General features: G+C 41.8%; 1 protein-coding gene across 7 annotated transcripts in view; it reads left to right on the top strand.

Annotated features, from left to right (window-relative positions):
* inpp4b (inositol polyphosphate-4-phosphatase type II B) overlaps positions 1-19,264 on the top strand; it is a 191,560-nt gene that overhangs the window by 71,739 nt on the left and 100,557 nt on the right. For 6 of the 7 annotated variants that reach the window (XM_026171319.1, XM_026171316.1, XM_026171318.1 and 3 more), the window contains one exon: positions 14,622-14,701. In XM_026171319.1, the coding sequence (XP_026027104.1) occupies positions 14,622-14,701 (80 nt within the window). Of the gene's footprint in view, positions 1-8,789; positions 9,045-14,621; positions 14,702-19,264 lie in introns of those variants that run through there. The other variant, XM_026171323.1, reaches the window with a different exon arrangement.

The following is a 19,264-nucleotide window of genomic DNA, read 5'->3' as shown; positions in this document are numbered from 1 at the left end:
TACCGTTCAAGCAGTCCACCTTAAGAAGCACACCCAGGAGAATTTATACTGTTTAGCAGAGAAATTGCGGTCACATCAAACACTGGTTTAAGTTTAGAACTTTACTGTACTTTTCGTGAACCTGGTAAACTACTTACAGTACTTGACATTTAAAAATGTTTTTAAATTTGCACATAATGTATATGCCTATACTGCCACTAAGTACTTTATTAGGTAGGAAGGTCCAACTAGTACTGTATTGGACTTTCAGAACTGCTTTAGTTTTCTGTAGCATAGATTCAACAAGGTCCTTTAAACATTTTGGTCCATATTGAAATGACAGCATCACACAGTTGCTGCATTTGTCAGCTGCATATCCATCATGCATAGCTCCTGGTTTAAGATCTGTTGACTGGAGACCATTTGAATACAGTGAATTCACTGTTGTGTTCAGGAAGCTAGTTTGACATGGTTTGAGATTGTAGTAATAAAGAGATGGACAACTGTTGATACAAGGCAGGATGAATCTTGACCAATTTTGGTGAATTTTAACCTCATTTTGCTGTTCTTAGCTGTAAGGAGTGCCACCTGGTGTGGTCTAAGATGTTCTTCTGCATACTTTGCTTGCAAAGAGTGATTATTTGAGCTTCCTCTCAACTCGAAGCCATCAGGCCATTCTCCTCTGACGTCAGCAAGGCATTTTTGAGAACTGCCCCTCCCTGGATATTTTCTCTTTTTCAGACAGTTCTCTGCAAAACCTAGAGATGGGAAAGTGTGGAAAAATCCCGCTAAATTAGCAGTTTGTGAAGTAGTCAGACTAGTCCATCTGGCACCAACAACCATGCCACATTCAAACTCACTTAAATCACCTTCCTTCTCCATTCTCTATGTACTTCTGATTTAGCTCTCAGCATAAAAACTGAAAAAGGTACATAACTTATATATAGATCATATTCACACAACCTGCCATTTTCTAGTTTCCGGGGAATAGGCTTCACGTAAATTTGTTTTAGAATGAAAGCAGCTGTATAAAATAAATAAAGAAGGTGGAAATAAACTGTTTACCCATAACTCTCTTAACTCTTTCAGATGTTGAGATAATGTGGACATGTGCTATATACAATATTACTACTATATATGCACCTCATAGTACATCCTTCCTGCACGCGGGTGGAATTTGGATAAATGGGCTGTGACAAATTGCCTTATCAAGCCCAAAATAATCACTTGATCCTGAAATGCACCCTTCCACGAAACCTCCTCGTTGTCATAACCTCTCCCAAACCTTCCCCCGAATAATCCTACTCCAATCTCCTCAAGGTGGGATTTGTCTGGATCAATTTCATAATGCATTATTCATTTGAGAATTTAATCAAATATCTCCCTCACAATCAGCCCATGCCTTGTAAACCCGCCCCCGCCCCCACCCCACACCGTATCCTCTTTCTACTCATTTTATTGGTGATTGTTAGTGTCACCTGCAATAGCAGATTATCAGCCAAATAAATTACTGGGTCACAGGTGAATTAGATGCTTGGCTGGCTGTATTTTTTTCTTCTTCTTCTTCTTCTCCAAGAAAAGTAGCTTATTGTAATTTAGCTTCTTTTTTTTTCTCGAGAAAATCCCCTCCTGCCTGCCTTCCCGTGGGTTCCTGCAGCGTAATGGTTTCCTTTAAGAGAGACACTGGTGGAAAGTGCTGATGCTTGTAGCCTGTGTGTGCGAGTGTGTGCGTGTGTGTCTGTGTGTGTAAAGGCTGCTATTTTCCACGGCTAACTGAGCCACTGATGAGCTTGCCAGCCAGGCCAGAGTTGTGTACACTGCGTGAGTAAGCCTCTGGCCAAGCAGTCTTTGTAATCTCGTGTGTGGGTGTCAACATACTGTGTACTCATGCTGGGTGGGTGCAATTAAAACCAAGCTCAATTGAGATGGATTCTGTGATGCTGCAGCGTTTTACGGCAGCAGTTCATAAGTTTCCCCACCAGTTCAAGCACTGCGGTGTGTAAAGTATACAGTTTCTCGTACAGCAGCTTGCCTTTAAAATTTGTTGATGGCATTTTGCTTTTCTCCACCTTCCCTCACCCAAGAGGACTAAAGAGTAAATGAGTGCGGGGCAGGGCGGCTCTTGTCCCTGCTTTGCTGTTTTGCTCCGTTTGCACCGATGGAATTATATGATAATCAGAAATAAGCCGACGCTGCTTCCCCGCCGCACACCAAAAGAGGGTGGGAAGACATTAAAAAAGCTTTTTTCCCCCCTCCCCAGGAAATACAAACATATTTGTTTTGATCTTATCGCTCCCTTCCTCTCTCACTCTCTCTCTCTTTTTTCTTTTTAAAGAACTTAATGCGCTATTCATGAGTGTGCACAACAATAAAAGCACTTTCTGAATCTATTCATCTCAGAGCCACCATGGACAAATTTTGCTTTCACATATTTAGTTCAAAAGGGTTTTTTTGTTTTTGTTTTTTGTGGTATTGTTCCACATCAGCTGGCAAATGTGTCATTTAGGCAACTAATGTGACTTTGGTGTGCTGAGAAACAAAAATAGCTAGCGGCACTTCTCCCACTCTTTTTCTGCAGCTCGTTGTTTACTAAGGCAAGGTGGAGCGAGTCATCTGTGGCTTGCGTGTCGACTCATTTTTACGTTATCCCACCGGAAGAGAAGCGCCGGGAAAGCTTCTTCTGAAACTCCTACTCAGCTAGAGCGGATCCCCTCTTTCACCCCCTCGCTGAGACACGCAAACAGACACTTGACACTTGTTAGTGCAAGTTTTTGTTTTTTTTGTTTGAGCCTGTTGTTACCATGTCAATGGGTGCTTTAAATTCAGTGTGAAATACAGTCATTACAGTCAAAGTTTTTTAGGTGCAATATGCAACTTTCACACTTGCGTGCACAGCCGCACATTGGTGCATACTGCACATCACACGCTTTGCTAAACACTTTGAGTCATTTGATTGCATGTGAGTTCTCTGTGTAACTTTGTACAATGTAAAATGTTACATTTAGTGGTATCTGGTCAAAGGAAATTTACTTCTTTGGTTTACAGTCAAACATATTTTCCTTGATGATTAATAATTTGAATAAATAAACCTTTTAATTTATATATTTCAGCTGCATTTTACTCAGAATCACAGCTCCATGCTTATGAGGGAAAAGAATCATTTTTGCATGCATCCCGTGAACGTGGAGACTAATATGAAATCCACCAGTCTATTCTAAAAAGTTTTGCACACAAAACCTTCCACCTACACAGCTGCTCCAACAAGCAACACATTTCGGTTTAATCCATTGAGTTGTGCTTGAATCACACTCGCTAAGGGATGAACGCTCCCAGGTACAGAGTGCATGCTGTAGCCTCGGGGTAAGCCTCACTATTCAAACATGTATGTACAGTGAGGATGCGCTGAGCCCCGGATTCGGCTGCATAGTGAAGTCATTGAGGAGTAGACTCTCTAGATCTTATGAGGCATCAATCTCTGTCTTTCTGCCTGTCTAGGCTGTTAACCACCTCTGGGCTGCACCATTGATCTCTGTAATTGTCTCCCACTCTTCAAAGGGAGCTAAGAGTTGGTTTGATCCGAGCTGTTTACTTTCACAGCCACTATAGCTCTGCTCTCTAAAGAAGTGAGCTATCAACCACTTCAGGCATGAGCTAGCATATTATAGCACCATTATTGTGTGTCTGAGCATGTGAGTGATTGTGCAAGAAGAAAAAAAGAAAAGCAAGCCAATGTGAGAGAGAACCCGGCACAGCCTGTAGCCTCGGGGTGAGCTAGCAGCTTCTTGCTGTTACGTAAGGGCAAGAAATTCCAAGTAGGATATTCCCTGTGTTCTAACCACGGGGATCTAACGAAATTAGTGCAAGGAACCGGATGCTGGATTGTGCACAAAATTATAGTCATTGTTTGTCTGCTTTCTTGATATTGAGTACTGAAAGCTTCATACTAATGCCTCCACCAAGATGACAGCAAAGTGACAAGTGTGATATGTAGCATCGCAAGATGTTTTGGGTGTGATAAAAAGATAACAGCGTGTCCCTTCTGAACCTTGCAAAGCAAATTTTCTTGTGCTATATTTGTGGGCCTCAGCTTGAACTGCAGAGTCAGAATAGAGGAAGTTCTTACCCACCAGCTTTAGCAGATAAGAGCTTTGCAATAAGCAGCTGATATTTAACGTTTGCATGCTGTAACCGTTTGATCACATGGATCTGCCTCTGCTCACAGAGCCAAAAGCAGTGTATTAAAAAGTAACCCGATCAAAAAGAGACTGGCGTGATGTGCTGTAATTTCAATGTAGTACTTAAGTCCAAGGATGGGGATTTGGATGAGGCAGTACAGTCTGTAGACCTGCTACCAAGTCATGTTTACAGACTGTGAGTGAAGGGAGCCTTGATTTTTATCACCTAGTCTGCAGTGGGGTTAGCTATTAAAGTTTATGAAGCAAAGCCGAGAGCGTGGGGGGGAAAGCACCGGTGGTATGCTTCCAGCGTACCAAGGGCATGATGCAGTTTCTTTCTTTTTCTTTCTTCAACCTGGAGCTTTTACCAGTGAAACAGCTGTACATGGGAATCAGCATTTGCAGTTTAGTACAGAAACACATGCAGGCTTAGCACCAAAACACTGCTTCTGGGAAACGTGTTAGCAGATAGTTTGGCTGGACACTAAAAGGAACCCAGTGAAGTAAGAAGGAGCAGAAAGAGAGGCAGGGAGAAGTGAAACGCTAGAGCTAGAGCATCACGAAGGGATTCATGTTTGGAGGCAAGCATTGACAAGTTGAAGAATGTGTGAGCAGGTATGAATGTTGAGTGTGTGTTGCTTTTGTTACGGAGAATCACAGACTCTCGGGAAGCTTAAACTGTTTTGTGAGGAAGAGAGATATTAAGCTGTCCGCTGCTGTGTAGTATTTATCATACAAGGCTCTATAGATCGCCGTGTATTACAGAAACCGCAGGAGACAGAATGCTAAAGGGAGCTTCCCTTGGAGGAAACCACTGTCTCGCAGCAGCCGACTTGTGAGTATTTACCTCTCAGGTTGAAAAGACGAGCTTCCTTTGAGTGCTCGTCAAAGTGCAAAAATGCCTTGCTGGATTCTTTAGGTTTAAGAAAAGCAGGAAGTATCTCATTTTAAATGCTTATGAGAATTGCTGTCATTATATTAAACATGTGTATTATTCTGGAAATACATGTTCTGACAGAAAGCTTTATTTACTTCTCACTTCTTCAGGTGACAGTGTTGAGATGTAACGTGTGATTTTTGTTGAAATGTCACTGGTATAACACAGGAATCTGATCGAAAAGCAACTCTCACATGTGTTCTGTTCTGGTATACTGCAAATATAGATCCAGCACAAAGAGCACATGTGAGAGTGGTAAAATCATTCATTGGGGAAGCTCCAGCCTTCTAAAATATAGATACTTGATATTCTGTGCCACACTATCAAAGCCTGCATAATAGGCTGAGATAATGATTGAGTTTGTTTGTCATTGCAGCCCATTTCAGCACAGTGATCTGTGCCCCTCAAACATTTGGCTAATTAAACTAACAAATGCATTTAGTACTGACATAAGTGTATGGCTAAAACTTCAATTTTAATAATGCTCAGATATTAAGATATTGATTCAGTTCTTAATCACCACGCGTGGTAATGTGTGCTTGTAGTACACTAAATGATTTTGTTTAAGAATTGACTTTCCTTAAGCCTGTGCTATAATGGCAATTTACAATCATCTGACTCTGGAGATAGATAAGAATTATCAGTGAATTATGGAAGCACAGGAGTGAAGTCATGGAAAGCTATGCCAATTAAAAGCCCACTTCCACAATTTTCCACTCAATAATCTATACAACTATAGTTAACAAGGATTAAAGTTTTGCTTTCTTTTATCAAAGCCAAACCCAGAAGGCATTCATCTCTCCTGTTTCATTTTCATGTTTGCACAACAAGGCAGGCTTGTGTTACAGTAGGTGCATTTGATGCCTTTGACAGATTTTCAGAAGTTATTCATAAAGCAGTCATAAATAGTAAAAAAATATTAATAAGGCACATAATTGTGAGGGAAAAAAAACCCTAGAGGAACACATAAAAGTGTTTTCTATCAAAGAACAAATCAGCAATATTTAATCCAGATAAGTCTGCTGAACACTTCTTAGAGCACGCACGCAACGCCTTAGGACTAGCGTAAGTAACAAAACAAGAAGTACACAGAAAGGAGCCTGCTGTAATATTCCTATACCGGCCAGACCATTAAAAATCATGTAATAACTGTATCAACTGCATCGTTTGAGGCCATTACATCAAAATGCATTAAATAAAGGCTTAAATAAGATAGACCTGATTGTAATAGAACCTACACTTGTTTTTCATGCCTTCAAGATATTAAACAGTTGCCATTTTAAAGTATTTCTCGTGTGAAAATTCACACTTCAAAAGCATCAATAGAGCTGAGTAACTCAAAAGACTCAGTATAAATAGACTTAAGAATCTTTATTCAAACATACATATTAATACACAGTAAAAAGACGGTATCTCTTCTTTAAAGGTTTTAAGGTTGTATACATATCAGGACATAATAAAAATACCAGGTCCTTTGGATGTTTGAAACTAAAGGTAAATACAACTTCAAGTGAACTGCAAAGCATGACATATTACACAAATTTGGGCAGTTTGTTAGTTTGGAGCATTCAGATGTACCAAAAAGAAAAGACATTAGCAATGATCCTAGAGAAATAATTGTTGCTTCCCATCAACCTGGGAGAGGTTTTACAGTCAGGCCATTTCCAAACAATCTGATGTCCATCGCTCTATAATGGCAAAGATCATTGTCAAGTAGAAAACCTTCAAGGGGGATGTCAGTCTATCTGACATCTCACTAAATGCCTCCCAACGTGGAAATAGTTGGTGGAAAGGACTTTGCCCTTGGAGTCATTCAGTCGCCCATGAACTCTTCTGTATAGCAAAGTATTCAAGAATCAAATGTGGAGCCATCTGTCCGACAGCTAACACCTGGCTGAAACTGGGTCATGCAACAGGACAATGATCCAAGCGCAGCAGCAAACCTAACATAACAACAGAATGAGTGAAAAAGAAAAGAATTGAGGTTTTGCAATTGTACGTACTTTCTACCATCGCTGCACATAAGACCCCCGCTGACGAAAACCAAATTTTAAAACATCCACATCAATCAATCAATCAAAATTTATTTATATAGCACATTTTAAAGACCGAAGTACACCAAAGTGCTTTCCAGTAAAATCATGATACAGATAAAAAATCACAATATGAAATATAAATTACAGATATAAATAAAATATAAAAGAATTGCCTAATCTAAATGCAAAGCCAGTGGATGTTTCCACTCTGTATGCTAAACAGAGCAGTCATTACTTTAAACCACTCACATGTAAAGTTAATACTATTGACCATCTCATTAGAATGCAGTGTTCCTGTGGGAAACACTGGGTGCCTGCCATCAATGTGTGCATTACTTTCACACTTAATATCCACAATTGCTGAAAACCAAACACCTTCTCCGTGGGAATGGCACACCCTAATGCCTCATACCATCCAGATTCCCATCTAATTAAGCGTTCACTGGATGTGCCAGGACAAGCTGTGAAGGACCCAACCCTCAACCTTCAGAACCTAAAGGAATCGCAGCACCCTGTGCCAGACACCACTCTCCATCCACACAGGTTACCTCAGAGCTGATTTTGCATCATGAGGCAGAAAACTTGTCAGAGCTCTAAACTGGAGATAGGTTTCCTCTGACGTTATCAACACATGATTAGTTGCGAAATAGCACAGGCCTCATATAAAAGGAGATTTATTGACTTCTAGGCAACCATCTGCAATCCTGTCTCCTCCTTGGTCAGTGCACTGTAAGTATCCAGTTTTTTTGTTTTTTATAGTGTTTGTGCAGAGTGGGCTCAAGGTGAATGGTAGGCAGGCTGCTAGAGGCGGTGATTAATTGTCATATCAATAAATCTGTGGGTAATAAAGAAGGTAAAATTGTAGAGTCATTCATAAGCTATTTTAGGGGATGGAGGGATTCTTCTCAAAATAAAAAATGAACTTCTAAATATGTCACCTTAATCAGTGCCAAAAGCTTTAATTCAAACCAGTACATGAGCGGCGTTGGTGCAGAATAGTTGTCTTTCTGTGTAGAAGTATTGCAATAAAGAAAGAGATGGCAGGGGTAAAAAAAAAGTGTGTGTGAGGGGGCAGATCAAAAGAAGAGGAATGAGGTCAAGGTAGACACTATGAAAGAATAGGTCGGGGAAGAATGCAAGGACAATGTCGATTGTAGACAGCTAAGAATGAGAACACCCGGGGAAAACACAACCCAGTGCTTTTGTCTGTGCTCATCCGGCTTTGGGGTGACTGCTTGCTTGAGATCCCTCGTTGCCGTCTGTTCGAAGACTTCAGCTGCCAGTGGCATTTGCTCTATCGTCTTTGCCCAGGCTAACACATTGACTGCCTCCAGAATTATGCAAGGTCACTGAACGTGTGTTTAATGTGCTGGTTGGGGGGTAAAAGTGATTAAAATTAGCGTAAATAAAGGAGCACTTTTTCTTTAGGCTTTTCATTTTTCATTTCACTGCCAAGAGCTTCAAATATTTTAACTGCAGTACTGTAGGTAGCTTGCGAGTCAAATCCCCGCTACTCTCAGCGTGCTTTCCAGGAACTCACAGTTATGATCCGCAATATGTCAAACATTTCAAGCTTCAAAGTACGGCATTAAACACGCTCCGTTGCCGTTTGCTTGAGACATATTTTGAACAAGCTTTGGATATAGGATTCTCCATGCATGCAGTTACCCCCCAAAACCGCCTCTGGTTCTCTGAGATTCAAACTAATTCCTATTCTGTGCTGTAATTTAAAATGGGAATACACTGAAGAAAGGCCACAAAAGACATCAGTAATCACTGACAAAAAAAAAATAGCAACCAGCTAGAAATGCGCAAATGGATTTGGCAGGAGCTCTTGTGTGCATAAATTCTTTTTGCAGAGTCAGAGTAAGCAGTTTGTTAGCAGTCTGGGAAGGATCTCGGATAATCTTTTGGCAGGTATGAGTCCATGCATCAGTCTCTGGTTTCCACTTGCCATCACGGGTCATCAATCCTCATGGCTTTAAAGGCAGAGAGACTTTTTAAAATCCAGTGTTTCTGCCCAGCATTTCCTTATTTCACACCCGGCCAGTTAAAAGGTTAATTCCTAATCGCCATGGCCTCCGGTGTTCGCTGCATTTGCACCAAGCGATGTGTACTAAAAAATAACAGGTGTTTTGGTGGGTGGGTGGGTGAGTGTGTGCATGAAGTGTTTCAGTATGCGTGCGTGTCTTATTGTGTTGGCTTGTCTACCTGCCGTGGGTGATAAGGGCCAGTGTGGAGGATCGCCTTTTGTTCCAGAATTACTCATCCCTGTGTCAGCGTGGGAAATTTAAACCCCGCTTAATCTCCGTTTCAAGCTCAGATGCTGGTTAGAGCCTGAGCTCGGTGTCGCGTGTTGTTGTTCACCATTGTCTCTGAGCTTCTAAATGCATTGATGTTTCTATCAATGCATACCCCCCCTTTCTCTCTCAGCGGCAGCTGCGCGTGTCCGTAAATATTTGAGTAAAAAATTTATAGAGAGTCCTCTCGTGTGATCCTCGAGCACGCCAGGGTTCGTTTTGAAGTGTTTATCTGTATGTAAACACACACCTACACGCGTACCTTCCACCGTGTGGTCGGAATTCGTGTTAATTCAAGCAGCCATAACAAGTGTCTCTTTTCCTGTTGGCCATCTGAGTCACAGGCTGCAACCGAAGTGTGACACACAAGTCTGTGTCTGTGCGCTCCCTCTTCCTCCCTCTCTCTCACTAGATATTTCCCCCTATATTACTCTATATCTCTCTCCCCTTTTCTGTACTGCTATCTTGGTTTTCTACCCATTAATTGTCAGTCTTCCTTCCTTTCTGCCTCTTCCTCTTCTCTGTTCCACCCTCCTCCTCCTTCTTCCCCCTCTCTGTTTGTATGTGTCGACTCTCTGCCTCCCTCCCCTCCTGTCACTCCCTCCTCCACCTCTCTTTTTCTCTCTCTCTCTCTCGCTGGTCTCGCTTACCAAGCAGGGCACAGCAGCAACAGCAGTAGCGGCAGTAGCTCACTCTAGCCAGTTCTGAGACACAGCGGCGGCTGCAGTGTGCATGTCAATATGTGTGTGCGTGTGTGTGTGTCACAGTTTACATGTTTGTGTCAGCCAGTGTGCCTGCTGCTCTTTAAAGAGTGAATACAACGCATCCATGGAGTTACTCTAACGAAGGGACTGGAGGGAGATATGTAAGAGGACCATCCTGGAGCTCATTAAGAGGAAGAAGGAAGACATAACATCACTTTTTTTCCCTCCCCCGTTTTCTCTCTTCTTTATTTCAGCCTCTGTTTTTCTGTCAGACTCTCCTCACTTCTATAGCTCTCCTTTCACTGTCTAACTTGGTGTGCTGCTGCAAGGATTCTGTCAAACACAACTGTAAGTGGACTTCATCGTGTGCGTGCGTGTGTTTATGTGCTGCATGTATTTGCTGTGTACCCTCACACTCCTTGTCAATTTTAACTTGCTGTAGCTGTAATTCGCGTCTGAGTGCACATATTTGCATGCCACGATAAAGTGCGTGTCGTGACATCTCTAATGACTTAATTAGGCCGATTTGCAGAGCCCACTTTGTAGTGAGGGAGCAGCGCGTCCATGTAAACATTACTGACCTCCGTGGTGCAGATCTGTTCATAATCACAAATGTTAATAATACTCCTGATGCGTAGTATTGTGCCAAACTGTCACTGCTGCCATTTATCTAAAATGTCACTTGTTGGTGTGGCATGTGAATGAATGCCCTCTCCTCCAGGTATTCTCTGCAGCTGGTGAGTGTGTGCGTGAGGGAGAGACAGACAGGGAGAGAAGGAATGATTGAGAGAGTCTTACTGGGTGCCTGTGTATGTGTGTGTGTGTGTCACTCTGTCACCCTGTCACCCAGGGCATGGAGAAAAATCAATAGATCTACAGCTTGAGTTGGGCCGTTTACCTCTGTCAAGTGATGAGCAGACACTGTGGCCTTCAAGGGTCCGCAGACAAGTGCTCGGGATGCTGTGCAGACCCGCAGTCCGTCAGCTCTGCGTGCTCCTTTCATTTTTCGTACATGATTGATCTTGTGTGCTTTTGAGAGCTCTATTTTGTTACTTAAACCTGACTCTTTCCTTTCTTTTCTTTTTTTTTTTTCAAAAACTGGCGACAGAGACCATACGTCAAAAGTTTTTCTTTTACCTCCCCAACTGGCGCCACTATTAGAGCTAGCCAAGGGAATGAGTAAGAGCAGGTGAAAAGACTGATAGAAAGAAGACAGAGCCAGAGCATGCAGGATGGGAACAGAGGTAGACCGTCATAATCAATCCTCCATGATCCTGGAAGAGCATCATTTGTCTTCTTTTCTCACTCTACTCCTCCTCTTGCCCTCATCTTTCTCTCATTTTCGGTGGTATAGCTACTTTGATTTTGAGTAAGAACACCAGTCTCCAGAGCTTCATTACTTTTAAAGCCTTCATCGTGAGGGGCCATAAAAAGATTCTAAGGAATGGATTTGCCAGACATTTTGTACCGACTTGCGAGTAATGGCTATGGGGGAATATAATATTCCTCCACGGTGTGTAATGGCCTTCTGTGCCTTGTGCTCTGGGTTATCAGGGCAAACTGGGATTGGCTAAAATCCGTCAGTGCTGAAGAATATGACATTGTGCATGTTAAGCTGCGCCTGCTGGGGATCCTAGCTCTGTTTAATTCATAAGAACACACCACTATGCTGCATAAACTTGTAACTGAATGCGATGCTCGCGTTTGTGTGTCCAGGAGATTGGGGTTGTTTTTAAGCATTGCACTGACCTTGTGTTTTGGTATGTTCCCCTTTCTCTACTGTGTTTGCATTCATTTGTTTTCCATCTTGCGACTGGATAGGGCAGAAGAATGTGTCTGGGGCAGTGTGTTGCCTTAAGAATATGGGGATTTGTATGGGGTAGCAGGAAAATGCCGGGGAGGAAATGATTGAGAGAAAAGGTCACTAGACAGGATGCCCTTTTTTTTTTCTTTTTTTTAAAAATCTGATATAGGAAACTGCAGAGACCCAAAAAGGGAGGGAGAGAAAAAGCAGTGCAATGTTAGGAAAAATGATTAGAAGTGAAAGTGTAGCTAAAAGACCAAAGAAGTGCTATAAATTGTGTTAACTCAAACATTAAGCTTTGCTTCTCATATATCAGCTGCGACTCCAGTCATGACTTAAATGTCCCATTTCCACAGGCTGACAGAGCATTGTTTGTGACCTTTTCTTTGTAGGTGGAGTGTAAAACTGTGTGGTGTTTTACTCTCCACCTCTGCTTTCAATCACAAACAGTAGCGTCCAGCTGGGGCCTTTCTAAGTGGAGTTTGGATGTTCTCCTTATGCCTGGATGAGTTGTCTGTGGGCACTCCAGCTTCCTTCCACAGTCCAAAGACGGGCATGTTTGGCCTAATTGGTGATTCTAAATTGGTTATAGGTGTAAAATGGAGTGTGACTGTGATAGCCCTGTAGACTGTAGATCTATATACAACCTCTCACCCGGGGGCATCTAAAAACAGGACTGATGGACGGATAGATCATAAACTATATAAAAGATGGATGTATCCACCATGATGTCACTCAATGGTTTATGACGCTAATAGATAGTAGTGTTTGTCAATAGTAGGCTTTGTTAGCAAGTAGTATTCATAAACAGTATGGACACATTGCACAGAAATACAGTCTAATTGTTGCTAAGTAACGTACTATACAGCTAAAATAGTGAAATTTCACTCACCAAACTCAGGGATAAACTTACTTATTGCTATTTATTAGACTGTACTCTTCCCCCACCAATCTGATGGCCAATCCTCCCTGAGCCTGGTTCTGCCAGATTTCTTCCTGTTAAGAGGGAGATTTTCTTTTCCACTGTTGCCAAACCACTTGCTTATGGGGGTCATATGAGTTCTTTTTGTGTATTATTTTTGGGTCTTTACTTTACAATATAATGTGCCTTGAGGAAGCTGTTGTTATGATTTGGTAAACAAATTGGTAACTTTTAAAAATAAAATAAGATAAGATAAGAGATAAGATAAAACTTTATTAATCCCTCGGGTGGGTTCCTCTGGGAAATTCGGTTTCCAAAAGCACAGCACCAACAAAAGTTACAGAGTTACAGAATATTATATATATATATATATATACACACACACACACACACATATATAAATACAGAGACATATATAAATAAAATATACGAAGGGGATAAATAGAATAAATAGGAATAAAAATAAAAATACAAGTGAATTGCACATTTCGAGTATTGAGGTCTATTGCACCATTGACTATTAACAAAAGTATTGCACAAAAGGTATTGCACAGTGAAGTGAAGAGGCACTACAGCTTAGTTGTTCCCCCCTCCTTTGTCCACCTGTTTCCCCTCCCTCTCCCCTCCAGAGAGGAGTTAAACAGTTTGATGGCGTGTGGGACAAAGGAGTTTTTAAGTCTGTTAGTTCTTGTCTTGTCTTCACCCCCACATGAAAGTTGTTATGAAAGGGGAAGTTACCATGCAGTGAGGATGTTCATTTTAAATTTAAGCACTTTAAGAAGTGACAGGAAGCTTCAAGTGGCCATTGGAGGAACTGCTGTTTTTGACACTTTTACTCTCCGCCGTCTATCGACTAGAGATAGTTTCTGGTATAGCAGTTATTATTATATTTCAGGTTTTCTTCCAGTTAATTCTGCAGACGATGTTGTATATTTTAAACTTTTTTTTGCATTCATTTAAAAAAACTGACTTCACTTTCTTCATCTTCAGAGGCAGGGCAAAGCCTTTGACAACAATATGTAAGAACAGACAGGAGCGAGACACAAACTGTTACATGCTGCTATTTTTAGTTTTGGAAGAGCCATCAGTAGCGTATAAATGTAGGATTTATAAACAGCAAAATTCTGGGAGAAAAAAAGGGCTGAAAGCATCTTGATTGTGTGCGGATACTTTAATTAAAGTGTCTCCCTCATTATGATGAAATGCTGGGAATCACCTTTGTACCTGTTGTTAATTACCTACATGTTAGAGGTTTCTGCAGCAGCAGGAGCAGCAGCCTGTGTCCTTGGCACAGTCGCAGCCCTCCCCCCTTCCTATACAAGTTTTCATGTTGAAGGTGTCACATGCAGGTGCAGGACTGTAGGTGTGAGTAGACGTGCACGTATCTGGCCATTCCTGTTAAGGAAGGAGGGAACGTGCGCGTAGCCTAGAAATGTGGAGCGTCTCTCTTCGTTACCGATGGGCTCGTCCCCTACCTCTCTCTCCATGACCCAGTTCTCGTGTGCTGACACCCTGTGTTCATACTGTGCCTGCAGCAAACACATGTTGTCGGAGCAGAGAAAGGAAAGAAAGCGGATTAAAGGGAGACAAAAAAGGAACTTGTTTTCAGAAGTTTCAGAATTGTACTTGGCAAATGGCTTGTGCTTGTTGCTATCACCTCTATGGTGCGACCAAAAGAGGAGTTCGGTTGTTTTTTTTAATTGTTTAACTCTTTACCTGATACTTCATTTACGGGCTTCTTTCTTCTTTGTCCTGTATTTACAGAGCAGCTTCCTGGGTAGTGCCACATTTTCAGTTGGAGATCTTCTGAGGGCAAAAGATGAACGACTGACCTTGAGCCTCAGGTAAGGGCATGTTTCCGTCCCGCTCGCTGCTGGACCGTAACCCTCAAACCTAAACTCAGACTTGTGTGCATCTTCTCTTGAAACTTAGCTGGCAAAGGAAATCCATCCACAAGAGCAATTTTTAGGAGAGCTCTGAAAGTTGCCAGGGCTTTTTTTTTCAGGGACGATTTGTTAGCAAGTGAGAATAAAGTAGTGCTCTAATCATCTTTGTTTTTTTGTGGAAAATTGAAGTGGAAATAACTGATTTTTTTTTCCTAAGAGGCTTTTAAATGAAAAAATGACAAGAAATTCCAGTGTGATGTCCGTAAGAATAAATATATAGCATCTTTCCCCCACACCAATAACACTTCTATGTTTGAACATTAGATTCTGAAAGTCAGTGGACGTTGCAGGGCACACGCTTACTTAAAGGGTTGTGAGGATATAATCAGTAATTTCATCACAAAGAAGATCGCTTCTTTGCCTTTTAGGGGGGCACATTGTCTCATCGCAAGCAACAGATAAGCTTTGGTCCTGAGCATTATTAATGCTGTTCCCTTCTTACAAACTGCTTGACATGACTATTAAGAGCTAGCGCGGAGATATGTAAATAAATAGCTGGCGCAGTTTGAAAGCCATAAAATTGCGTTTTACTGTTCGGTTTGATGATTTCACCCAAGGGGAACCTAAATATTCTGTTTGGGAGAAGATTACAAAGGAGCATTTGAAATGAACATCTGCTGATTGTTTCAGGCACAGAGCGAGGATAGCGTTAGCTCGATGTGCAAACTGAATGCAGTCTTTGTGTCGGTTTCACAGGAAACTGAGCTCGAGTAATGTGGAATCTCTGATGCCACTCAGATCAGGTGGACACCAGTTGCACACCTACATATTGCAGTTGTGCACTTGATTCATTTTTTTTTACGTTTGCAAATTAAAAACAGGAGGATTTGTAATTATTTTTTGCTTCTTCTGTTCCATCTGCTGCAATAACACGCAACCCAACCTGCTCATCTTTACCAACATGGCCCTGAGTTTGAAGCGCTAACATGTCCACAGGTTTAGCTGACATTTAAAGAAGAAATTGCACGTGAAGACACATAAACAGACCCATCGCTAATGCTGAATGTCGCAAGGCTTTTCTAAACCATCAGAGCAGTGAAATTTTTTTCTCGCTAATAACTACTCGGTGACGATCGGTGATAATAATCTCCTGCTGACATTGCTTTATCTGTCCAGCTACCACTTCTGCAAAGGAAGGTGACTTATAAGGTGTTGCTCAGTAAAGTGTTACTCAGCGACGCTGCACATTTTAACCCTATCATAGCGAAGTGAATCCTTTTTGATACATGAGTTTTTGTCAGTTATTGAGACTAATACATTATCATTAAAAAGTAATGCAAACAAAAGGAAATTGCACACTAATTAAATGTCAGATGTAGCAAATATGACAGCTGGCAATTATTTTGTAGTTCAGTCTTTACATTGTTAACATAAATTTCATCATCTGGTATACTGCCTTGTAGCAGCTAAATTTGAAATGCCTGCTTTTATGTGGCTCCTTTTGAAACATGGACTAGGATTAAGCATCTAATTTCCACAGTAACCTGTGACCGACCCACCGTACCTTTGGAGCCTCAAGTCCAAAGCACGTCCACAGAAATCCAGCTTGAAACAAAGATTCTGCTCTGAACACGCGTCTTGATTATAACAACCACGATGAGGCTGTTTCTGACTGAACCAGTACTAGTGGGTGTGTGGACAGACGTAATCGTTATTTCAGTGCCCACAAAGACGGTCCTTTGATAGGTAAAGTAATCACAGATGGTGGTCTTGAGTGTGCAAGCCATATTGCAAAAGATACATGGAGAAGGGTGAAGGTCATGAGCGTTACCATGGAAACCGGAGACAAGTTCCCAAGTAGTGAAACCCAGTAGGTCAGTGCGCAGATATATTTGTATCTTCCTAAAATGCTCACACACGTGTATTTGTTCTTGCTTTGTTCTACGTCCTTGAGTCCATGGATCACGATCACAAAACCGTCACATTCCGCTTTTGTTCTGAAGGTCCGCTGAACACGCACAGTGCCTTATGGCTTTTCTTCCTCTTATGCAACCAGTGCGTTTGATTTAATAGTCAGGACGCTCTGCCTCCACCTGTTAACTGTTAAGATGAATCCGTCTCCTGTTTGTATTGTCAGGCTGAATTTCCCTTTTCCGTCACGCTCACAGTTGTGTTTGAAAGTACACCCCTTCGGCAATCTACTCTTTTTATTTCCTTCTTCTTTTTTCGAATTTCTTTTGTTATGCTTTTCATTTCCTGTAGGTGATCCCAGGTCACAGGGTATAATTGTATCTTGCACGATTGACTATATGAGCTGCAGAGAAGAGAGATTACGGGCCCCCTTTCTCCGTCTGTGGGCATTTGTGTTTGTGCATGCACACATTTTTGCACAGGTTGTTCTGAACAGCAGAGTATTGTCATTTCACTGCTCTGTAGTTGTACCACATTGTTGGGTTTCTTCTTTTTTTTTCTGTTTGGCATAGTGGGTTTTATTTCTGAGGATAACATGAAGCCACCACAAAGCATTTTTAAAAAAATCCAAAATCAACAATGGCCTGCCTATTCAAGGCCTGCTGTTACTGTGCTATCTTTATCACTGCTGCTACACCTTTATCCACCTGCACAAGCTGAATTCAGCTTGTTCAGCTATATTCTCTGAGGTGGCGTTGCCCGAGACTCTGAAAAGGGGTCAGAAAACAGTTCTGCACACAAATCATATTGATTTTTTTTTTACTTTCATCTTTGCTTTCCCTTTTTTTCTTTTGTGTTAGGGGTTAATTTGACTTTTTCAGGGTTTTGGTAATTTCTTCTTAGGTGAAACTTCAGAAAACCTTTCGCTGAACGATGTAAATACACTAACCAGCATGCTTTCAAGCCAAATAACTCGGCAAGCAAAAGCACACAGCACACTGTACTGTAATACAGTGTTCTGCTTGACAAGAACAATCCAAGTATTCATTCCATTTTTAAGTAGCTTAAAGTAAACTTGTGGCGCACTAAACAATGTCTGTTACCACATTAAAAATGTTTCCTACAGAAACGCACACATGGAGTCATTATGTCCCAAAGAGCTGTTGCTGGTGTGGCGTTGGAGCCCAGAGGTGTTACACTGACACGCCTTTTATTTGATATGCTGTTTGCATGTTGGTTCATGCAGCGAGAAAACATTTCAGAGATGAGGAGCTTTTCGTGAGTATGCATGATTCATCCTGGGCTGTTTGACCTGGTGAAGAGTCTGTGATTCACAGAGCGGGGCACGAAGTCTGCGACACTGATGTGAGGCAGGAACGCGATTCATTCTGCCCATTACAGGAAACAGATGCTTCATTTAAACGGCGTCCTAATGCCCACTCAGTCGGTTGTTGCAGAAAGTCAGTTAATTTGAGCTGCTTCGCTCGGAGGAGAGAAAAAGGGAGCGCTTTATCTCGACGAGTCAAGGATTGATTCCCTTCAGTGAGTCTCAAAACCAACATGACTTTGACCAACTTCGCTTCATAAGCTCTGGGTTTATATTGGTGCTGAGCATAATGCATGTGGAGCTGAAATTGTTGGTTTTTTTTGCCCAGGTTCACTCTGTTACAAGGCTGTCCACCTCAGAGCTCGCTCCTCATTCCCACAAATTCTTTGCATCCCGGCTCCTCTCTCAGGTCTCACGCTCGCTTTCATGTGCGGCTGGTTAGGATGTTTGTCACGGATTGTTTTTGTTTTTCCGTAAGGTGCAACCGGTTTGATTTAGGTCACTTTTTCCTTCTTTTTTTTTTTCTTTATTTATGAAACTTCCTGTCAGCTTCGTGTCGAATGAGCGCGCCTGTTGGATACGAGGACTCGGCCCGTGTGAAGATCTTTCTCTTTTTGTTGACACCAGAAGCCGCTGAAGTGATGATGAGAAAAATCTTCCCTTCCTGCAGCCTCTCAAAATGACCAAAAAGGAAACACATACAGAGGCCCATCAGACACTCAGCGGCGTACAGACAGACGCACGCTCGCACATGTCTTTAAAGAAAACACAGTTGGGCAAACAACACCAGAAAAGGTAGTTAGAGTTTGAAGTTTGCACCTTTTATTAATCAAAGTTTCTGTTTAAAGGGAATTATTGATGACATAGGTTGCTCGGCACATAAATCCCGCTCTAGTTTGCCTGGTGGTAATTTTTGTAACCCACCTGCAACATCTATCTGAAAAGATTTCTTTTTAAAACAACCTCATGTTAAATATCTTCTCTCAAGGTTTCCATCTCTTTGGTATTCTTAGAAGAAGATGGAAATAGAGGTAATCAAGGCTAGAGTTTGGAAGCTGAAAACAAGGGTCATGAGATATCTGTATGCCGTCGTGTGCACATGGCTGCCTGGTCATGTGTATTTGTCTTTCAATCTATATTGCATCAAAGCAGCACGGCTTGCGTTTTCCTGCCTGAGGTTATACCTCTGAAAACTCACATAACTCCTCACAGCCCGCACCGCTTGCTGTGAAACACGAACGGCATTATATCCAGTGTTTTAAGATGCATTTGTCGAATTCTTG

This window comes from Astatotilapia calliptera, chromosome 6 (genome assembly GCF_900246225.1).
Source record: "Astatotilapia calliptera chromosome 6, fAstCal1.2, whole genome shotgun sequence".
In the NCBI taxonomy this organism is placed as follows: Eukaryota; Metazoa; Chordata; class Actinopteri; order Cichliformes; family Cichlidae; genus Astatotilapia; species Astatotilapia calliptera.
The sequence above is the reverse complement of the archived record's forward strand: the minus strand, read 5'-3'. Positions and strand labels throughout refer to the sequence as shown.